The sequence below is a fragment of the Capsella rubella genome, unplaced genomic scaffold (genome assembly GCF_000375325.1).
Source record: "Capsella rubella cultivar Monte Gargano unplaced genomic scaffold, Caprub1_0 scaffold_1, whole genome shotgun sequence".
NCBI lineage: Eukaryota > Viridiplantae > Streptophyta > Magnoliopsida > Brassicales > Brassicaceae > Capsella > Capsella rubella.
Window position 1 is genome coordinate 9,510,310 of NW_006238923.1, and position 17,618 is coordinate 9,527,927.

Below are 17,618 nucleotides of genomic sequence, written 5' to 3' on the forward strand. Positions count from 1 at the left end.
TGAAACCCAAATCACCGAATATCATTATTTTTTTATTTTAATTTTTTTTTAAACCTTTGGTAAAATTCATATCTTCTTCCATAAAGTTATCTTCTACCCAAAAAAAAAGTTATCTAATATTTTCCTCAATTTGATATAGATTTAAAATTCGATGCAACATGCTCACCAATTTGATGCATTAGATGATGAGACCTTATATGAGAAAAGCCAAATGATCTTATAATTTACAGCGGTGAGACTATATATCCCCGCGACAGTGCTTGGAAGTCTATTGTGAAGTCATATGTCTATTGTGAAGTCTTGAAAGTTTTGAATGGTCGCAGTACGAAAGAAAATAAGAAGAGATAGATGTCACAAGATCGAAACCCGGATCATCGCCATATGTGTATGTATGTATGTGATAAGCCAAGTTTTTTTGACACGGCATTATCAATTTATCAGTGATCACCAAAACGACAAAAAATAAAAAATGCAATATCTAATTCGTGTTTTCAGGAGAAACTAAAATAAAACATAAAAAACCAAAACTAAACAAAAAAATTAGTTGACATCTCAACAATGAGAGAGAGGTGGTCACATGAATGATTGAAACATACATTTGTCAACTAACACCCATTCTATTTGCCAGAGACAATCATTTGTCACCTTAATTTTTTTAATTATTAGTAAGAGATTAAATATGTTTTTATTACAACTAGCTTAGCTAATTAAGCTTAATCATTAAGTGGATTGTCTCACGATCGATCATAACCTCCCTATTGGTTGGTTATTGCCATCGTGTGTCGACTTTTGGATCCGACCCGCTTGTCGGCAAAATATTCAAGAATGTCCGACCCGGTTTATACAGACACTTGTAATTGAGTAAACGTTAAAAACATTTTGTTTGTTTTTATAGTCATCATCAACTCTTGTCATTTACTACACAATGTCAAAGTGTCCAAAAAAAAACAAACCATGACCAGAAGAATTATAAAACCTAACTGGATGTTTAATTAAGTACTAGGCGACTTAGTTCAGTTGAAATCTTGAAATCTATATGACTTCTTTTTTTTTTTTAATTCAAATCAAGAAAATTATACCTTTTTCTCATATGCAGTTCACGAGTATCATATTTTTGTCTAACTATATATCATTTTGTTACTTTTTATAAGCTTACAAAATTTCTGACCACAGAAAGAAAAGAAAGTTGCAAATAATTTTTGTTTCCAAGATTAATTAGAATTTAGAATGTTATCAACATTTATATATGAGTAATTTAAAATCTCAAATAATGTTCCCAACTGATGTGTTCAATACTATATGTCTTTTCAAATAACTAGTGTATGAAAAAAAAAACAGGAAATGTGTTAAAATTTGACAATTCATATGAAGATAATTTTCAGGTTCGGCCATTTGTTAGTAGTATACTTAGCATTTTTGGGAATCAGATCCCATTGAAAAAAGGTACAAAGGATGCGTGGGTTCAAGATCGAGTTCGACACATAGAAACTCGGCTTATCTACACCAAGTTCTGGCCGATACAACTCCCATTTTTTCTCTTGAAGTCAAACGACATTGCTTGATGATCAAAAGCAGCCACAAATCAAAATTTTAGAAAACACATAGACAACAAAACTCAACTTTCTTTTGTTTATTATGGGGGCAGAGGCATTTTGTTTTATGATGATGATGATGATTGAAAAGTAGATATGATTCAAGATATTAAAAAGCATTCATCGGAACTCATCTTAAGTTTATTTCTATGATTCTAGATTTGGGTTTTTTTTCTTCTATATGTTCGGTTTTATTAACACATTTCAAGCAAAATATTTCGAAAAAGACATATATATCTTCTTCTTTTTTTTCCTGTTCTATCACATCATTGTGAAAACATATTTTAAGTTTTTCTCACAAAAACAAAACAATCAACAAACACCAAAAACAAGATAAACTAAATAACAGCAAAAAAAACCCATATTTATATATAATGTAATTTAAGAACATAATTAGTTAGAATGCCGCCATTATTAGGACCAATAATAAAAAGAGATAAGATCCATAATTGCGTAATAGTGAATCTATCTTTGACCTTTATTAATTGAAGTCAGTTCGTTTTATAATTTTACGTGATACATAAATAATACTAATACTACTAACTGGACGAATATTTAAGCCACCTGAAACCCCAAAACCAAAAAAATATTAAAAAAAAAAAGATAATGTTCCATAAAAAAAATGATACTCCATTCTTGCAGTAGTTTTTAGAAGAGCCCCAAAACTTTTAAAAATATACTTAAAAATCCTACCACTTGTTTGAATAAGTTCCAAAACAAATTCCAAAAACTTTAATATTTTAAAAATCCTCCGAATCAGGAAGCATAGATACGTTAATGACTTCATCAATCATCACACACCAACTCTATCATATAGAAAATGTTCATATTTCTATTCAGACAAACACATAACTATAATCATCTTATTATATAATAATAACAATATAGCATAATTAGTATAAATATGGTTGAAAACTTACCATAATCCATTACTTTCATAATAATCTATATAGTGTTTAAATCATTCATATTATTTTTACTAGTAAAAGTTAAAATAAAATTAATTTTAATCCTCAATTTGGGTTACTTATAGACATTTAGTAGCCTGATGTACGATTTAGGAAAATTACACTAAGTTTGGGACTTGAATGGTAAATGTTGTGAAAAAAGAAAAGAAAAAAAGAAAAGAGTTATCAGAATGAGCTCTTTCGTCTGCATCCAAAGGCTCTGCCTTTAATCAGAGCTTCGGTCACGGTTTCCAGAAGTAATTACGATCACATAAACACAAAAGCCCCAAAAAGCTCGAGAAAAGAGAACTCTGAAGAAGAAGAATCATAGAGAGAGAAAGAGAGAGAGAGAGAGAAGAAAGAGAAAAAGGGAGATTAGCTAGTAGCAGCTTTGTTGCGGTGCAAAGAAGCAAATCTGACAAGTTCGCAGAAACAAGAGAAGGGGGGCAAGGAATCGAAGATTTGGTGCTTCTTTCTGAGGAAGCAAACTAAATGCTATACCAATTCTAACATTTTTCTTCACTGAGGAAGAGAGAGAGGAAAGTGTGCGAAAAAATTGGGAAATGGAATCGATCTCACTTGGGTCTCTGCTCTTTTGATCTGTACGGGGATTAAGCTCCTTCCTTGTTTTCAAGTTTCGGCCTTTTTGAGGAACTGGGTTTGATCCTTTAGGCCGAGATCTTTCTTTTTTCTCAAGAGGCTTCTGTGTTTTTTTTGGTAAGTCTGAAGCTTTTGCAAATGGTAGAAATTGGCGAGCTCCAGTTGCAATTAGAGCAAGTTATTGAAGGATTGGAACTAGGGTTTCTATCATAGAACTATCTTACTTTGTTATGGAGTTGATTTTTAATTTTGAAACAATTTGGGTCTTTAGGTTAATTCTGGGTTTTTGTGTTAAGATTTGACTTTCTGTCTTGAGAAGCTGATCCCATTTATCAAGTATCCCTTAGTTGAATGACTATTGCTTCTTTTCAGGTGTTTCAGTTAAAGACCGTTGAGCTTCAGAGATATATATGTTTGGATTCATTTGTGATCGGATAAGACGCTCCTATTGGCCAGAAGTGAATTGTGGTCTACCGGGATAGCGTTTGTTGTGTCTTCAGTAGTTAGGATAGTAGAGATGCCTCCTTCCCCGGCACTGAGATGCTCTCCCGGGAGGGAACTTCCTGGGAAGAAACACAGACGAGGACACAGCATTGAGTATGGGATACTATTCAGAGATAAAGACGACGATCTTGCCTTGTTTAATGAGATGCAAGACAAAGAAAGAGATAGTTTCTTGCTTCAGTCATCTGATGATCTTGAAGATGCATTTTGTAAGTTTTTTTCTCCCTGGCTGTGTTGTTTTGTGAAATGATTGGACTTAAAGAGAGTTTCTTCCTTCAGTCATCTGACATGAATTCTTTTTCCTTTCTATTTTTGACATTTATCTCCAGCTACAAAATTGAAGCACTTTTCGGAGTTCACTATTCCTGTTCAAGGAGAGAGTAGCAGATTGCTCACTGCAGAGGGAGATAAGAATGACTATGATTGGTACCTTTTCATATTTAACTTGGATCGTTTCTTATTTTCTTTCATGTTCATTGATGCAACTTATCCGTATAATTATCTATAAGGCCAATCGAGATTGAATTTAAATCGGTTATCTTCCTAACTTTTAGTAATACTCAAAGACGTTTACTTCTGATTTCATAATCTTCTTGTTGGCAATACTTGTAAATTTTTGTTTTTTTGTCAACAACTGTAGTTATCTGTGTTTTGCTCTTTTGGATGCCTATATATTTCCTGTTGTTTTCACTCATGGTCTTACAAATCTTACTGTGTTACCAATGAAAGGTTGCTGACGCCTCCAGACACACCACTTTTTCCTTCATTGGATGACCAACCGCCAGCAGCTAGTGTTGTTAGAAGAGGGAGACCACAGAGTCAAATTTCGTTATCTAGATCATCCACGGTATACATCTATACTAAATTGAATTTTATTCTATGTATAACGCCGTCGATCTCAGATCAGATCTACTTGCACTTCCTAATATACTATGTATATGTGTAGATGGAGAAGAGCCGACGTAGTAGTAAGGGCAGTGCAAGCCCAAATCGCTTAAGCACATCACCTCGGGCTGACAATATGCAGCAGATAAGGGGAAGGCAATCTTCAGCACGCCATCCTAGTCCGGCGTCTGGTCGACGATCAGCTACCCCAGTTAGGAGGATTTCTCCTACTCCAGGGAAACTCTCAGGACCTGTATCAAGATCTCCGACCCCAACTTCACGAAGGATGAGCACTGGGTCAACTATCTCGGCATCGCCAGTTGTCAGGGGAACTTCTCCAGTCAGTTCTAGTCGAGGCAACTCTCCTTCACCCAAAATAAAAGTGTGGCAGTCAAACATTCCTGGTTTCTCCTTGGATGCACCTCCAAATCTCCGAACTTCTTTGGGTGATCGACCAGCATCCTATGTAAGAGGTTCCTCGCCAGCATCCAGAAATGGCAGGGATGCAGTTTCAACACGCAGCAGAAAATCTGTTTCTCCAAGTGCTTCCAGAAGTGTCAGTTCATCTCACAGTCATGAGCGTGATCGGTTTAGTTCTCATAGTAAAGGCTCTGTAGCATCATCTGGAGATGATGATCTTCATTCTTTACAGTCTATTCCTGTAGGTGGCTCCGAACGTGCAGTTTCAAAACGAGCTAGCCTTTCTCCCAACAGTAGAACTTCTAGATCTTCAAAATTACTGTCACCCGGTTCAGCACCAAGAAGGCCGTTTGAGTCTGCTCTTCGTCAAATGGTACACATTAAGCAGCATACCACTTTTATTTTCTCCACGATTGTAGGATTTTTCATTACCTTCAAAAAGTTCATGTTTTACACTGCTTGTATCAACATGTTTGCACCCGTGGCTTAGTTTTCTAACTTAGAACCAGCTGTCAAAACTTTAACAGAGATTTTCGTAATTTCCCCTTGTTGAATTTGCAGAGATATGTCAAACGATATTTATGATCTACATTTATCCTGCAGGATCATCCTAAAAGCCATCATAGCATGTTTAGGCCTCTTGCTTCTAGCCTTCCTAGCACAGGCATTTATTCTGGGAAAGGTAGTTCGTCTTACCATCACATTATGCTAAGACATTCTACTGCAACAGTGGGGAGCAGTTCAAGTTCTGGCCAAGTTACAGGATTCATGCCAGATACCAAAGGGACTGATCCAATCCCTGTATTCCAGTCTGAAGCTGAAGATTTGGCGTATCTTGATAAACATGGAGAAAGTACGGCCTTTGGCATGGTATTATCAAATGAAGGTAGTAGACATGAGAGTCATGAGAGTTCTTTCAGTGATCAGCTTGGTGATATGGATCAAGTTTATGCTGTTGAATGCGAGTCTAGCGTGAATGAGGAGGTCAGCCACCATGTTTTTGATGTTGATGACAGTTCGACTCATGGTAGTTTCCAAGTAGGCAATGAAATTTTAGAAGGGGTCGCTCTTGAAACTATGGAGGTTTGTGGTAGATGTGGTTCTCACTATCGTGCCCCTGAAGCAACTAGAAGCGAGATAAAAATTTGTCCAGAGTGCAGGGAGGAGCACAGTTTTGCGGAAACAGATTCTCCTGGAACAATAAGAGTTCTTGATGAAAATTCCCCAAAGCAGTCTCAGCAAATTTTTGATGAAAACAAGTCATATGTTGAAAATATTCCTATGATAAATGTGCTAGAATCGCTGCCTGCTGCTATGGTTGAGGCAGAAATGATGGAGACACGACAAAAGATTGAGCAGTGTGATAATTCCTATGAGCAAGAACAATATCATCTGCATGAGAGCTCTATTTCCAGGGATTTGGAAGAGGAAACTGTAGATACGCTCAATTACCAGGATGGAACTCAGTCATCCACTGGCTGTGGTCTATTGAGTACAGACACAAAAGATTCTGAAACTCGGCTTTCTGATAAGCAGCATGATGTGAAGATTGGGTCTTCAGGACGTGGAGATGTTCCTTTGCTTATAAAGAGATCGGTCAGTATGAAGTCACCTGTTATTCAAGCTAATAGCTCAAGTTGTTTCACCAGATCATATGAGGGATTTTCTTATTTAAGGGATAGAAGTATTAGTCTTAGAAGCTCCACAGAAACTGCTTCTGCATCTTCATCCTGGGATTATGGTTCCTCTATAAGAAAGGGAAGCCATATACGACAGCGAAGCGGGAGTACACTTGACTTGGAGACTCATAGGTATGATACCAACTCCAAGTCCCTGAGCACTATGTCATTTTCATCTGGCATGTCAAGCCATGCTTTGCAGGCTCTAAATGTCATGCCAGAGGACAGTTTTGAAGTTTGTGCTGCCCAAATGACATGTACACACGATGAAACTCACATAGAAACCCAAGATTCCGTGTGTAGAGAAACCAATGTGATGAATGTTGGTTTCGGTGAAAGCGTTGGATTAGTTGGTATTTCAGCCGATGTAGTTGGTTATCTGGCAGAGCATAATCCGGTGGTAACTGACGATGGATGTTGTGAAAATGGAGATGATGTAGCCAACACTGTGATAAACAAAGGAGAGATAAGAGAATCACCGGCACATGTAAGGAGCACATCGGATTTAGGAGCATCACCTATCACTGATGACAGCGCAATGAATGATCACTCTAGGCTTCAAGAAAATGATGGAAACGAAATGCCTCACGGTTTATCCACCACGACAGCCTTAGAAATAGAATCTGAGAGTTGTGAACCCGAGACACCTGGTGTAGTGGTTCATGGTAAAATTCCAGAGTCAGAATGCAACCAAAATGCAGTGGATGACTGCTCAAAACAGAGTTTGGCACATGCTTCTGTGGACCACCACAACTCCATGGTTCCTGTAAATGAAATTTTAGGTATTTACTCGCTTGCTCATCTGATACTGGCATCTCACTGCTTCTTCTGCTTTTTGTAATATACATTTTCTTACAACCTTACGAAGTTGAGACATGGTTTCTTGCTCTATGCAGACGAGTCAACCGTGGTTGTGGAGTGTCCTGATGGAAAAGAGCCAAGGAGCCTCACGCTGGAAGAAGCGACTGATACAATACTTTTCTGCAGCTCCATTGTTCATGATATAGTGTACCAGGCTGCAACATTAGCAGTTGATAAATCAAAGGATGTGCCAAATGAAGAAGAAAGGTTGCATCCAACAGTGACAGTACTTGGAAAGTCGAATGCGAACAGGAGTAGTTATGGACTTGGCGGAGGAACAAAGGCAAAGAAAAAGAGTTCCAAATCTGCAAAAGCGTGTCGGAAGCAAACGGAAACAGAGGAGTTTAAAGAAGTACAGATAGAGAATGATGAAAATGCAGGTGAAGCAGTGATGATACGTAACGTTGGAGTTCCTCCTAGTAAAGGAGAGAACTTGAAACCTCCTCCTAAGCTGGAGTCGAAATGCAATTGCTCAATAATGTGATATTTCTTTTTGGTTTTACTAGTACATTTTTAAGTTGTTTGTTCATAAAGTTTCGTGGTTGTTTATTTTTGTTGTTGTTTGGGTTTTGTTTGTTTTTTCTTTTCTAAGAGTTTAGTGTATTTACGTTTGTTGCAGCTAATTTGTGAGAGAAGGATAAACACGATTTGGGTTGCCGGGTTAGTGGCATGAATTGTAAAGTTTTTGTTTTGATTTGATTATTATTATCTTGATATGTACCAATAAAAACTCTTATGTAACTCAATCTGCTCCTTCTTATGAATGTATTGGTTTATCTGAAAATTGGATTCTTCAATTGTTTCTTTGTTTCTTTGTGGTTGCATATGTAGTCTTTTTCAGCAAAAATACTCAAATTATAACGATACTCAAAACACACAATAAGTGTTCTTCTCGCTCGACATTAATTTGGCCTAAGCATGCATTGAACATATCTTCAACTACTCGCACTAGTGTTAGCCCTGGGCAAAATATTCGTTAGATTCGTTTCGCTTCGATATTCGTTTCGATTCGATTAAAAAAATTCAAATATCTATAAGATATTGAACCGAAGCAAATATGAAAATCTAATATTCGTAAAAACCGAAGCAAATAACAAATATTCATTTTTTTAATGCCGAATATCCGCTTCGCTTCATATATTTATATATATGTATAAATATAAATTATTATATAATATATAAATAATATGTGTATTTATAGATTTGGGTATATATTTGATAGGACTATTATTCAAATTATTATATTTTAGCTCGTTTGGTTATTATTATTATTATTTTTTTGCTAAATGTTGCTTTTAAGAAAATAAAACTTTACTAGAAAAATCATTATTAAAAATAAAATGTGAGAATTCTATGGACGGTGGTTACATTTCCTTCTTATTTTGAAAACATGTCAAATAAAAACCTCTAATATTTCATATTTTGCACTTTATATTTATGTACTATATGTTTTTAGTTTCAAAAAAAAAATTAGATGGGTCGAAGCGAAGCGGAGCAAGTAATTCGCAAATATTACAAAAAATATTCGAATATTTGAAGTTCCGAATACTCGAAAATTTACAAATCGAAGCAAATAGCAAAATCAACTATTCGGTCGAGGCAAAACAAATAACAAATATCACAAATTTTTCGAATATTCGCTTCGTGCCCAGGGCTAACTAGTGTAGTATAAATGCTTCTACATTTTCTGAGTCGGCTTTAGGTAATCCACTTCAACCATGGCTAAACACCTAGCCTAAGTGAGATCGTTTTCGAAAACTCTAGTCTTTTTCTCCACTCTGGAGAGTCATAGAAGTAGAACTCTGCTCGGTGTCTTTACCACTCCAAAACTTACCCGTGAGGGTCAAGAATCCCGAACATGCATCGATGACTCTTCTAATGATAGCTTTGCGTTCAACGTGCTCACCAATCTCAACAAGCGATGGGGACTTAGCCAAGCCCTGAAAAGTTATGTAGACATGTGCCCTTCTGGCATTGAGTCTCCCACTTGGGGGCTTCTGATCTTCTTCCTCAGTTTGTATCGCCACTTTCAGAATCTGAACCTGGGAGAGACCACTCTGCACTATCTGCATTAACAACAGTTTTGGTGTTAATAATTATTAACAACAGTCATGGTATGTCGCTAATATGCAAGAAAACAAAACAAAAAAACTTACACCAAAGAGCCCTTTATCATTTGAACAAATCAAAAGTTCCAAATAAAGAGAAATCCAATCAGTGATTCGCCACTCCGATTCCTTGAGCTTCAAAAGCAACAAAAACGTATCACTGCTTAAATGATAATGAGCAAAACAAAACTGATGCTGTGTCTTAATAATAATAATAATAATCTTACCACGTAAAACCCGTTTCTATCATCATTCAAAGCATCTTCTGTTGGCCAATCAGGTAATTCACCTTGGAAGACACTATCATCTGATAGTGCGCTAGCATGAAAGTGAGGTATGAAGACCTTGTTGGTGGTCGCAGACGCCGCTAGGCAACATTATTAACCAGCAAGTAAGAATTGATTTTATACTCTTGGACTTGTATTAACAAAAAAATTGAACAATGCACCACAAGTCACCTGTGTTTTTATCTTTTTTAGGTCTAGCAACAGAAACAGTCAAATCCAAACTGGTATATGCTTGTTCATCAACTCGAACTTGAAAGGTGGTTTCCTGCGATGAGATAGTTGGATCGAGTGCAAGAAAAGTAAGGTAGTAGGAAGCCATACGGCTCATTGTCCTGTTGAATTTCTGTAGGGTAGCGAGGTGGAAGCATGACCCCTAGATGAAAAGAGAACATTAAAAATGTGGACAATCAATGTTGATCATGAAGCACCAAAAGAAGAGAGGAGAGACTTGTATATAGTTAATTAGTTACCTCCAAAATATTGTAACGATGAAGGCCCAACAAAGCATAACGCTTGACCAAGAGTGGATAAGGATAACGAGAACCATCTTGACAGTCGAATGGAAGCAGTGCAGCAGTAAGTACTACTGGACTTTCATACTCATCGCAATCGAAGCCCTAAGACCAAAATAAGTGTTATAAGTATAGAAACCCGAGCTTCATCTAATTACAACATATAGCAATCCCATAAACAAGACAATAGAACCGTACCTATCATCGAATAACTTACAAGCTACTAAGAGAACTAGGATGATCAGGGTTAAGGTTAATAACAATTCGACATCATAGATATTATCTGAACAAGAAGACGAAGATTAAAAAATTACCTCGGATTCCGCCACTACACGCCAGTAATCACTCATATGACGGTCGTATTCCTCCGCCGTAATAGTATAATCATCATGCTCATCCTCCGTCGGCATATTCTCCTCCGCCTCCGTGCCTTGCCTGGTCTGGCTGCTTTTCTCTCTTTTTTAATCGATCCAGGCGACCTAATGGCCCCTACACCCCTTAAGTCGGAGTAAACCAAATAATTGATTAAAAAATATATGTAAATTCAATTTTTTAACTAAAGAGAATAAATATACTGAAATAATTTAATAACTAAAGAAAATAAAGAGGATAGAACGAATTTATTTTAAGAAAAAAAAACAAACTAAAAGTATGTAAATCACTTATTCGTTATTACATCATGTGAAAGAAATTGTGAACTAGAAAATAAATTAATGGCGGGAAAACGAGAAAGAGCGGTATGGTATTGACCTTAATTAAAATTCACAATTTCTCACTAAAAGGTTAAAACCTCTCATGGATTCCGATTCAGACTCCGATGGTTCTCATGTCTCCGCCACCCCTCCCCGACTCTCACCGCCATCTCCCCCGCGACCACCGCCTAAGTATGTGCCACTGGTCTCCCGGAAAATTACGTCTTCTACCTCTCGCTCGAATCCCAAAGCACCTACTCACCCGCCTCCGAATGCTCCACTACCGTCTTCCTCTACTCCTCCTACTCCTCCTCCTCCTCCATCTCCATTATTTACCAATCTCCCTTTCCGGATCTGCGAATCCCGACCCGCTACGTTTTCTTCTTCTTTTTCCGTATCGTCCTTTTCCAGACTCCGCAGCAGAGCTTCTTTTACATCTGATGAGAAACTCAAATCGGACGGTGTCGATTTTGTGCCGGATCCACCTCAGGTGGTTGTAGTGAACGCCCCTCCAAAACCCGTTAGGCGAAAGCCTCCTAATCTCATCACCGATACTATAACTTCTCCGTCGGTGAAGCCTCCGGTGTTTCGTACCACCGGTAACGGCGAGGGTAATTTCGTGAAATTGAACTTAAATGGCAAGAGAGGGAAGAAGTTTCCCAGCAAATACAAGGGCGTCTCCAAATCTAGAAGCAATTACGCTTTCAGAGGGAAGAGATACAAAAAGAAAGAAGCTGACGGTGAAGGCGAACCCTTGTTGGAGGAAGAGTCTGATTTGCAGAAACAGATAGAAGATGAAGCTAATGGTTTTATTAGCTCTGTAGAGGATGCGATTCTTGCTGTGAAGACTGAGGCTTCTGATGACAATCTGACGACGCTGTTGAATTTAGTGTATGGTTATGATTCTTTTCGAGATGGCCAGTTGCAGGCGATCAAGATGGTTCTTGGTGGGAGTTCAACGATGCTGGTATTGCCTACTGGTGCTGGTAAGTCTCTCTGCTACCAGATTCCGGCAATGATTCTTCCGGGAATCACGCTTGTTGTGAGTCCTTTGGTTTCGTTGATGATCGATCAGTTGAAGCATTTGCCTTCAATTATTAAGGGTGGTCTCTTGAGCAGCAGCCAGGTTTGTGCCACAAAATGTTCTTTGTATTGATGTCATTTTATAGTCTTTAGTAGTAGTTTCTAATGGAGTCTGCTTTGGGGATTGTTTTCAATAGAGACCTGAGGAAGCAACAGAAACATTGCGGAAACTTAAAGAAGGCATAATAAAGGTGTGTTCTATTTGCAAATTTTGGACGGCTTTCTTTTTGATAAGACTGCGTGCTATTGTTTAAGGAACCTAGCCACGGATAGAGCTAATGGAAAGTATTTGATTTGGAAATACCTTTAAATTGGGTTTATTGTTTAATCTCAGGTCCTCTTTGTATCTCCCGAGAGACTTCTGAATGTAGAATTTTTGTCAATGTTTCGCATGTCTTTATCTGTGTCACTTGTTGTTGTGGATGAGGCACATTGCGTATCAGAATGGTGAGCTTCTTCGCAACTGGTAGACTGCGTTTCTCTGTTGACTGTTGTATCTACTGCATTTCCTTATTATGTTTGTCTTGGTTATTAAGAGATATTCTAAACAGGTCTCATAACTTCCGCCCTTCATATATGAGACTCAAGGCATCAATGCTGTTTTCTGAACTCAAAGCAGATTGTATTCTTGCAATGACTGCAACCGCCACTACCATGACTCTTCAAGCTGTCATGTCTGCACTAGAGATACCGTCAACCAATCTTATTCAGAAGTCACAGCTGAGAGACAATTTTGAGCTGTCTGTTACAATGAGTGGAGCTAACAGGTAAGTGCTTTGTTTATATTTTCACGTTTTTTCTCCTCCTCTTGTTGTAACTAAGTTAGATCTGAAATCAAACAGAATGAAAGATCTATTGATTTTGATGGAGTCTCATCCATATAAGGAGATTAGAAGCATCATTGTGTACTGCAAATTTCAGGTGAAAGTGCTTAATTATCTACAATTCTTTTTCACGCTTTACAAAAAAACATTTTTGATTTCTTACTGTATCATCACGCATGATGCTAACTTAAGCAACTTTGGGCTGTGGTTGCGCAGTATGAAACTGACATGATAAGCAAGTATTTACGCGATAACAACATCAATGCAAAGGTTGTTTCCATTTAAAAACCTCCTATATACCTGTATCTATGGCTGATTACTCTCTAATCAATCTTAAATTGATCTATCTAGGGTTATCACAGTGGTCTTCCTGCGAAGGACCGTGTTCGCATACAGGAGTCATTTTGTTCCAACAAGATTAGAGTGGTAAGAAAACAAGTTCACTAATTTTTGTACGTCCAAAGTACCACTGAAAGTTAGGCAGATGTCAGTATTCAAATACGTTTTATTTTATGGAAGGTTGTTGCTACTGTGGCATTCGGCATGGGACTTGACAAGGGAGATGTTGGAGCTGTAAGTCTAATGCAAACCCTTAGCAGGCTTGAACATATCTTCAAGTACTTGTAGTATACATGCTTCTAAATTTTCTGAGTCGGCTTTAGGTAATCCACTTCAGCGTGCCAGGAAGTTTGGAAGAATACGTTCAGGTTTAAGATTTTTTGTTTCCTGGTTCCTTTTCAAGCTTAGTGTTCAGTGTGCATATAAGGTTCTCGAGAAACTGATTGTAAATGTTACAGGAAATTGGACGTGCTGGTCGCGATGGGCGGTTGTCTTATTGCCGTCTCTTTTATGATAATGACACATATCTAAAGCTTCGGAGTCTTTCACACAGGTGATTGGTGTGGGAACTACCATCTGTCGTGGTATTGAGTTTTAGAGTAATTTTAGCTTACCTTTGGATTTTTCCCTTCTTCTTCAGTGATGGTGTCGATGAATATGCAGTTGGAAAATTTCTCACCCATGTGTTTTCCACTGAAACAAAGCAACATGAGAAGATACGCTCACTAGTCATTGAATCTGCCTCTCATAAATTTGACATGAAGGAAGAGGTATTTCAAAAAAATGAATGTCAATCGTGAAACCCATTACCTTTATATTATTAAGTGTTTGATCTTGTGAGGTGGTTGGGGGAAAAAATTATTTTAGAAAACATATTTTGAATTTGCATTGTGGATTTGGCAGGTTATGCAAACAATTTTGACACATTTGGAGCTGGGAGAAGTGCAATACCTACGTATGTTTCCACAACTTAACGTCTGTTGCACTTTGAATTTCCACAAGGTAGGGAAGCTGTTAGCTAAATACTTTCCTGTTTAGTGACAAGTTCCAATATTTTTTAATTTATGGTGTATGCTCGAGACTTCTGATGCTCAGAACATTGTTATGCTATATGTGCAGTCTTCTCCAGACACTCTGGCTGCACGAAATACCATAGTTGCAGCAATTCTGAAGAAGTAAGTATTTTATTCATTTTCTTCAGGTTTGCTGGTCAATCGATTCTGTAGAAGTATTATAGTTGCAGCATTTCTCAAGACTTCTCTGTTGTTTCTAGGTCTCACGTGAAGCAAGGGTTGCATGTCTTCGATATACCAGCTGTGGCCTCTAGTATATATGTTGCAACAACAGATGTCTTGGCTGAGATTCAAGCTCTGAAGGTTGGTACCACTTTTCTCTCAAATATGAATATCTGGCTTAGTACCAGATATCTTAAGTTTCATTTCATCTTAATAACCATATTTATCTAAACTAGGGGGCCATACTTGAATTGCATGCATAAAAAAGTGAAGAAGAAAACTAAGTCTACAGAACGGAAGGACATATGAATTAACCAGAACTGATAGACGCATAAATTATCTTCAGGAAAATATGAATCTAGTACAATATAGAAGAGATACTTATTTAGTATTGTTTTGTGATAAAGTTTGATTCTATCTCTCTATGGACTATTGGTGTAGGCTTTACTGAGAAAACACAATTGCTTCTGTTCTGTTAAGAACTCTTTCGTGTGAGTTCCACTTGAACTCATCAATTTAACTGATATTCCTGATCTCTAATTGATGATGTTGAGTACTTGATCTTGAGCTTTGATTTTCTAGCACTGTTAATATCGTGTTCTTTAATATGTCCTTAAAATCATTGTAGATGAAGGGGGAAGTAACTTACGAGTTGAAGGACCCCGCCTTTTGTTACACAATCTTAAAACTCCCAAAGGAAATATGTTCATTGTCCAGTCATCTTACCAAGTGGCTCACAGAGATTGAAAGTTGCAAAGTAAGTTCTTAAATTTATCAACTGCAGCTAACAGCTCCAGACCTTTTCATGGTTTATCTTGATTTAAGTTCCGACATGTGTGCTTATATGTAGCGATAATTTTGCATTTGATATAGGTGAGAAAACTGGATATTATGTCTAGTGCAGCGGTGGCTGCGATAAATGTTTCCAGCACTTCAGAACTTAGTTTTGGTGCCAAGCAAACACTGAGCCTGCAAACCAGAATTTTGGATTACTTCAATGGTGACGAAAAGTGTGACACTCCGAGCAAGACGACTCAGAATTGGTATTAACAAGATATTTCACTTCTGTTCACATCTTTATTCAAATTTTGAATAGTGCATAGCAAAAAAAGAAATTAAAACTGGGACTGTCACATACCTTCCCCCAATTATTTTGGTTTGTTAAAGTTATATTTGCATTAAATTGATCAACACTTATATTGTGGATGCAGCGCCTTTCTACGAGCAGACATAAAGGTGAAGATCCAAGAAGCCACCTTGTAGTTTATGCTTTTATTTTTTATTTTTTTGCCATGTATCCAAAGAATGATTAGTTAATATTGTGGAGGGTAAAACAGGTGTTTTTGCAGAGTAATCGCCAGGCCAAATTCACCCCAAGAGCCATAGCAAGAATAATGCATGGAGTTGGAAGTCCAGCTTTTCCAAATTCAGTCTGGTCCAAGACTCATTTCTGGTACAGTCATCATCATCATCTAAACCAAGCCATGCAAGTAGTTGTTTGATGATTGTATATGTGATTTGGTTGAAATATGGTTTTGCAGGGGAAGGTATATGAGCGTAGACTTCCGTGTGATAATGGAAGCGGCACAAACAGAGCTTCTCAATTTTGTAGACAGAAATGCTGCTTTAGCTACATAGAAGACGATATCAAGTGGGACACGGACGTTACACAGCAACTTGACCAATAAATAAGAGAATCATAGTGAATCACAGGTAAGAGGTTCTCATATTCTTCAGCCCAGTTCGGATGAAAATGATAGTTAGCAATAGACAAAGATGTAACATGAGAGAACAAGAGGCTTTTAACTATATCTAGAAAATGGCCCTTGCTTTGTCTGTATCTAAAGCTGTATTCTAACTTAAGATTCATTAAAATACCTAATAAAGAGAAATTGTGTTACTTGACAATGCTGAGAACTTTTTTGATCGACAAGAAAATATTTAATCTTTGTATTTAAAGAAAGATTTGATAAAATAGAATATGTACATAGCAAGCTGCAGTCATGTTTAACATTAGATCATACATAGTGAGTTCATTCCTTGGCCGGCAACCCAAAGTAACCACCAAAAGGCGGGTAAGCATCGAAGTTCATCGGTATCTGGCTCGGGGGCAGCTGTGGTAAATAACTTGTAGTCATCATAAGCTGATCTTGATATTGCTGATCAGCTCTAAAAAGACTCTGCCTTCTCTTTTGGGCATCATGCAGACCACAAGCCATCTTGGTGAAGACACGAGCCGTGAGCTCGCTGTCAGAGCCAGCGTGATGAGCTTTTCCGACACGCTTCATCTGAAACGCATCTGCTATTTTCTGTAGTCCGTAATGGCTACTTAACCCGCTGCATAGCCGAGCTATTTTCTTGACGTCAAAGACATCTCCCAAAAGCGTCTCGACAGCTTCCGCAAAGCCTTGTGGAGACTCAGGCAACGGTCCTCCTCCGGTGAAGCCTTTAACTAGATAAGCCTCGTCGTACAATCCCTGAAAAGTCACCCAACTAATCTTCTTGTCCTTGTCCATAAGAATGTTAGAAAACTCCCAGAAGAACTCGTTAATCCCAACTCCTTCATCTCTTATCCTGTCCAGATCGAGGCCATGACTTCTAAGAAACGCGATAGATTTCTCGTTCTTGACGTCCTTGGATTCATCAAAATCAGAGAAATTAACCTCCCATGTTCCAAGGGTTCTTCCTTGACCGTCCAACATCGTAAAACCCAATTGAATCAGTTTGGTATTGTCGACGTTAAATATCATGTCTGTGTACCGAGACTCCTCACTCGCTTCTATGGGAGTCTCCACTAAACATCCAGGGAACTCTGTATCTACAGCGATGAAACAACAATTTCTCAAACCATCGCTTATTGCATTCATCTCAACTTCTTTGTTCCATCTCCAAACTTCGCCACTACTTTTCTTCATCTCTCTGATTTTAAAGAAAACCAAGAACGCGTTCGACAGAAACTGCTTCGGCAAGAGAAAAAGCGATTAATGAACCTGAGTTTTTGCCTGGTTAGGTTATTATTTATATGAACCAAGAGAGAGAGAGAGAGAGAG

At 37.8% G+C, this 17,618-nt stretch overlaps 4 protein-coding genes across 5 annotated transcripts; 2 read left to right on the forward strand and 2 right to left on the reverse strand.

Annotated features, from left to right (window-relative positions):
• Nucleotides 1-2,768: 2,768 nt before the first annotated feature.
• Nucleotides 2,769-8,285, forward strand: LOC17897345. The gene is made up of 7 exons (XM_006303829.2): nt 2,769-3,256; nt 3,512-3,852; nt 3,973-4,069; nt 4,373-4,490; nt 4,590-5,321; nt 5,552-7,409; nt 7,524-8,285. The coding sequence occupies exons 2-7, from the start codon at nt 3,657-3,659 to the stop codon at nt 7,970-7,972; spliced, it is 3,450 nt and encodes a 1,149-aa protein (XP_006303891.1). The 5' UTR covers nt 2,769-3,256; nt 3,512-3,656; the 3' UTR covers nt 7,973-8,285.
• An 805-nt stretch (nt 8,286-9,090) lies between these two features.
• On the reverse strand, nt 9,091-10,900 carry LOC17899131 (putative UPF0725 protein At1g28500). Its single transcript, XM_023790195.1, has 6 exons — nt 10,710-10,900; nt 10,354-10,500; nt 10,055-10,256; nt 9,824-9,963; nt 9,645-9,731; nt 9,091-9,554 (listed from the first exon to the last, which is right to left on the reverse strand). Exons 1-6 carry the CDS (start codon nt 10,803-10,805, stop codon nt 9,249-9,251), a joined length of 978 nt encoding a protein of 325 aa, XP_023645963.1. The 5' UTR covers nt 10,806-10,900; the 3' UTR covers nt 9,091-9,248.
• Nucleotides 10,901-11,190: 290 nt separating this feature from the next.
• Nucleotides 11,191-16,473, forward strand: LOC17897333 (ATP-dependent DNA helicase Q-like 5). Of its 2 annotated transcripts, XM_006303840.2 has the most exons (19): nt 11,191-12,213; nt 12,308-12,361; nt 12,505-12,617; nt 12,722-12,937; nt 13,013-13,091; nt 13,211-13,264; nt 13,346-13,420; nt 13,514-13,567; nt 13,657-13,701; nt 13,792-13,886; nt 13,974-14,103; nt 14,237-14,335; nt 14,453-14,508; nt 14,607-14,709; nt 15,197-15,325; nt 15,442-15,611; nt 15,780-15,804; nt 15,906-16,021; nt 16,110-16,473. In XM_006303840.2, exons 1-19 carry the CDS (start codon nt 11,191-11,193, stop codon nt 16,204-16,206), a joined length of 2,733 nt encoding a protein of 910 aa, XP_006303902.1. In that variant the 3' UTR covers nt 16,207-16,473. The 2 variants fall into 2 exon arrangements, with proteins under 2 accessions (XP_006303902.1, XP_023633065.1); XM_023777297.1 differs by lacking the exons at nt 15,197-15,325; nt 15,442-15,611; nt 15,780-15,804; nt 15,906-16,021; nt 16,110-16,473 and adding an exon at nt 14,805-14,980.
• Nucleotides 16,474-16,577: 104 nt separating this feature from the next.
• On the reverse strand, nt 16,578-17,483 carry LOC17900117 (putative CCR4-associated factor 1 homolog 3). Its single transcript, XM_006304425.2, has one exon. The coding sequence runs from the start codon at nt 17,481-17,483 to the stop codon at nt 16,602-16,604; it is 882 nt and encodes a 293-aa protein (XP_006304487.1). The 3' UTR covers nt 16,578-16,601.
• Between the last annotated feature and the right edge of the window lie 135 nt (nt 17,484-17,618).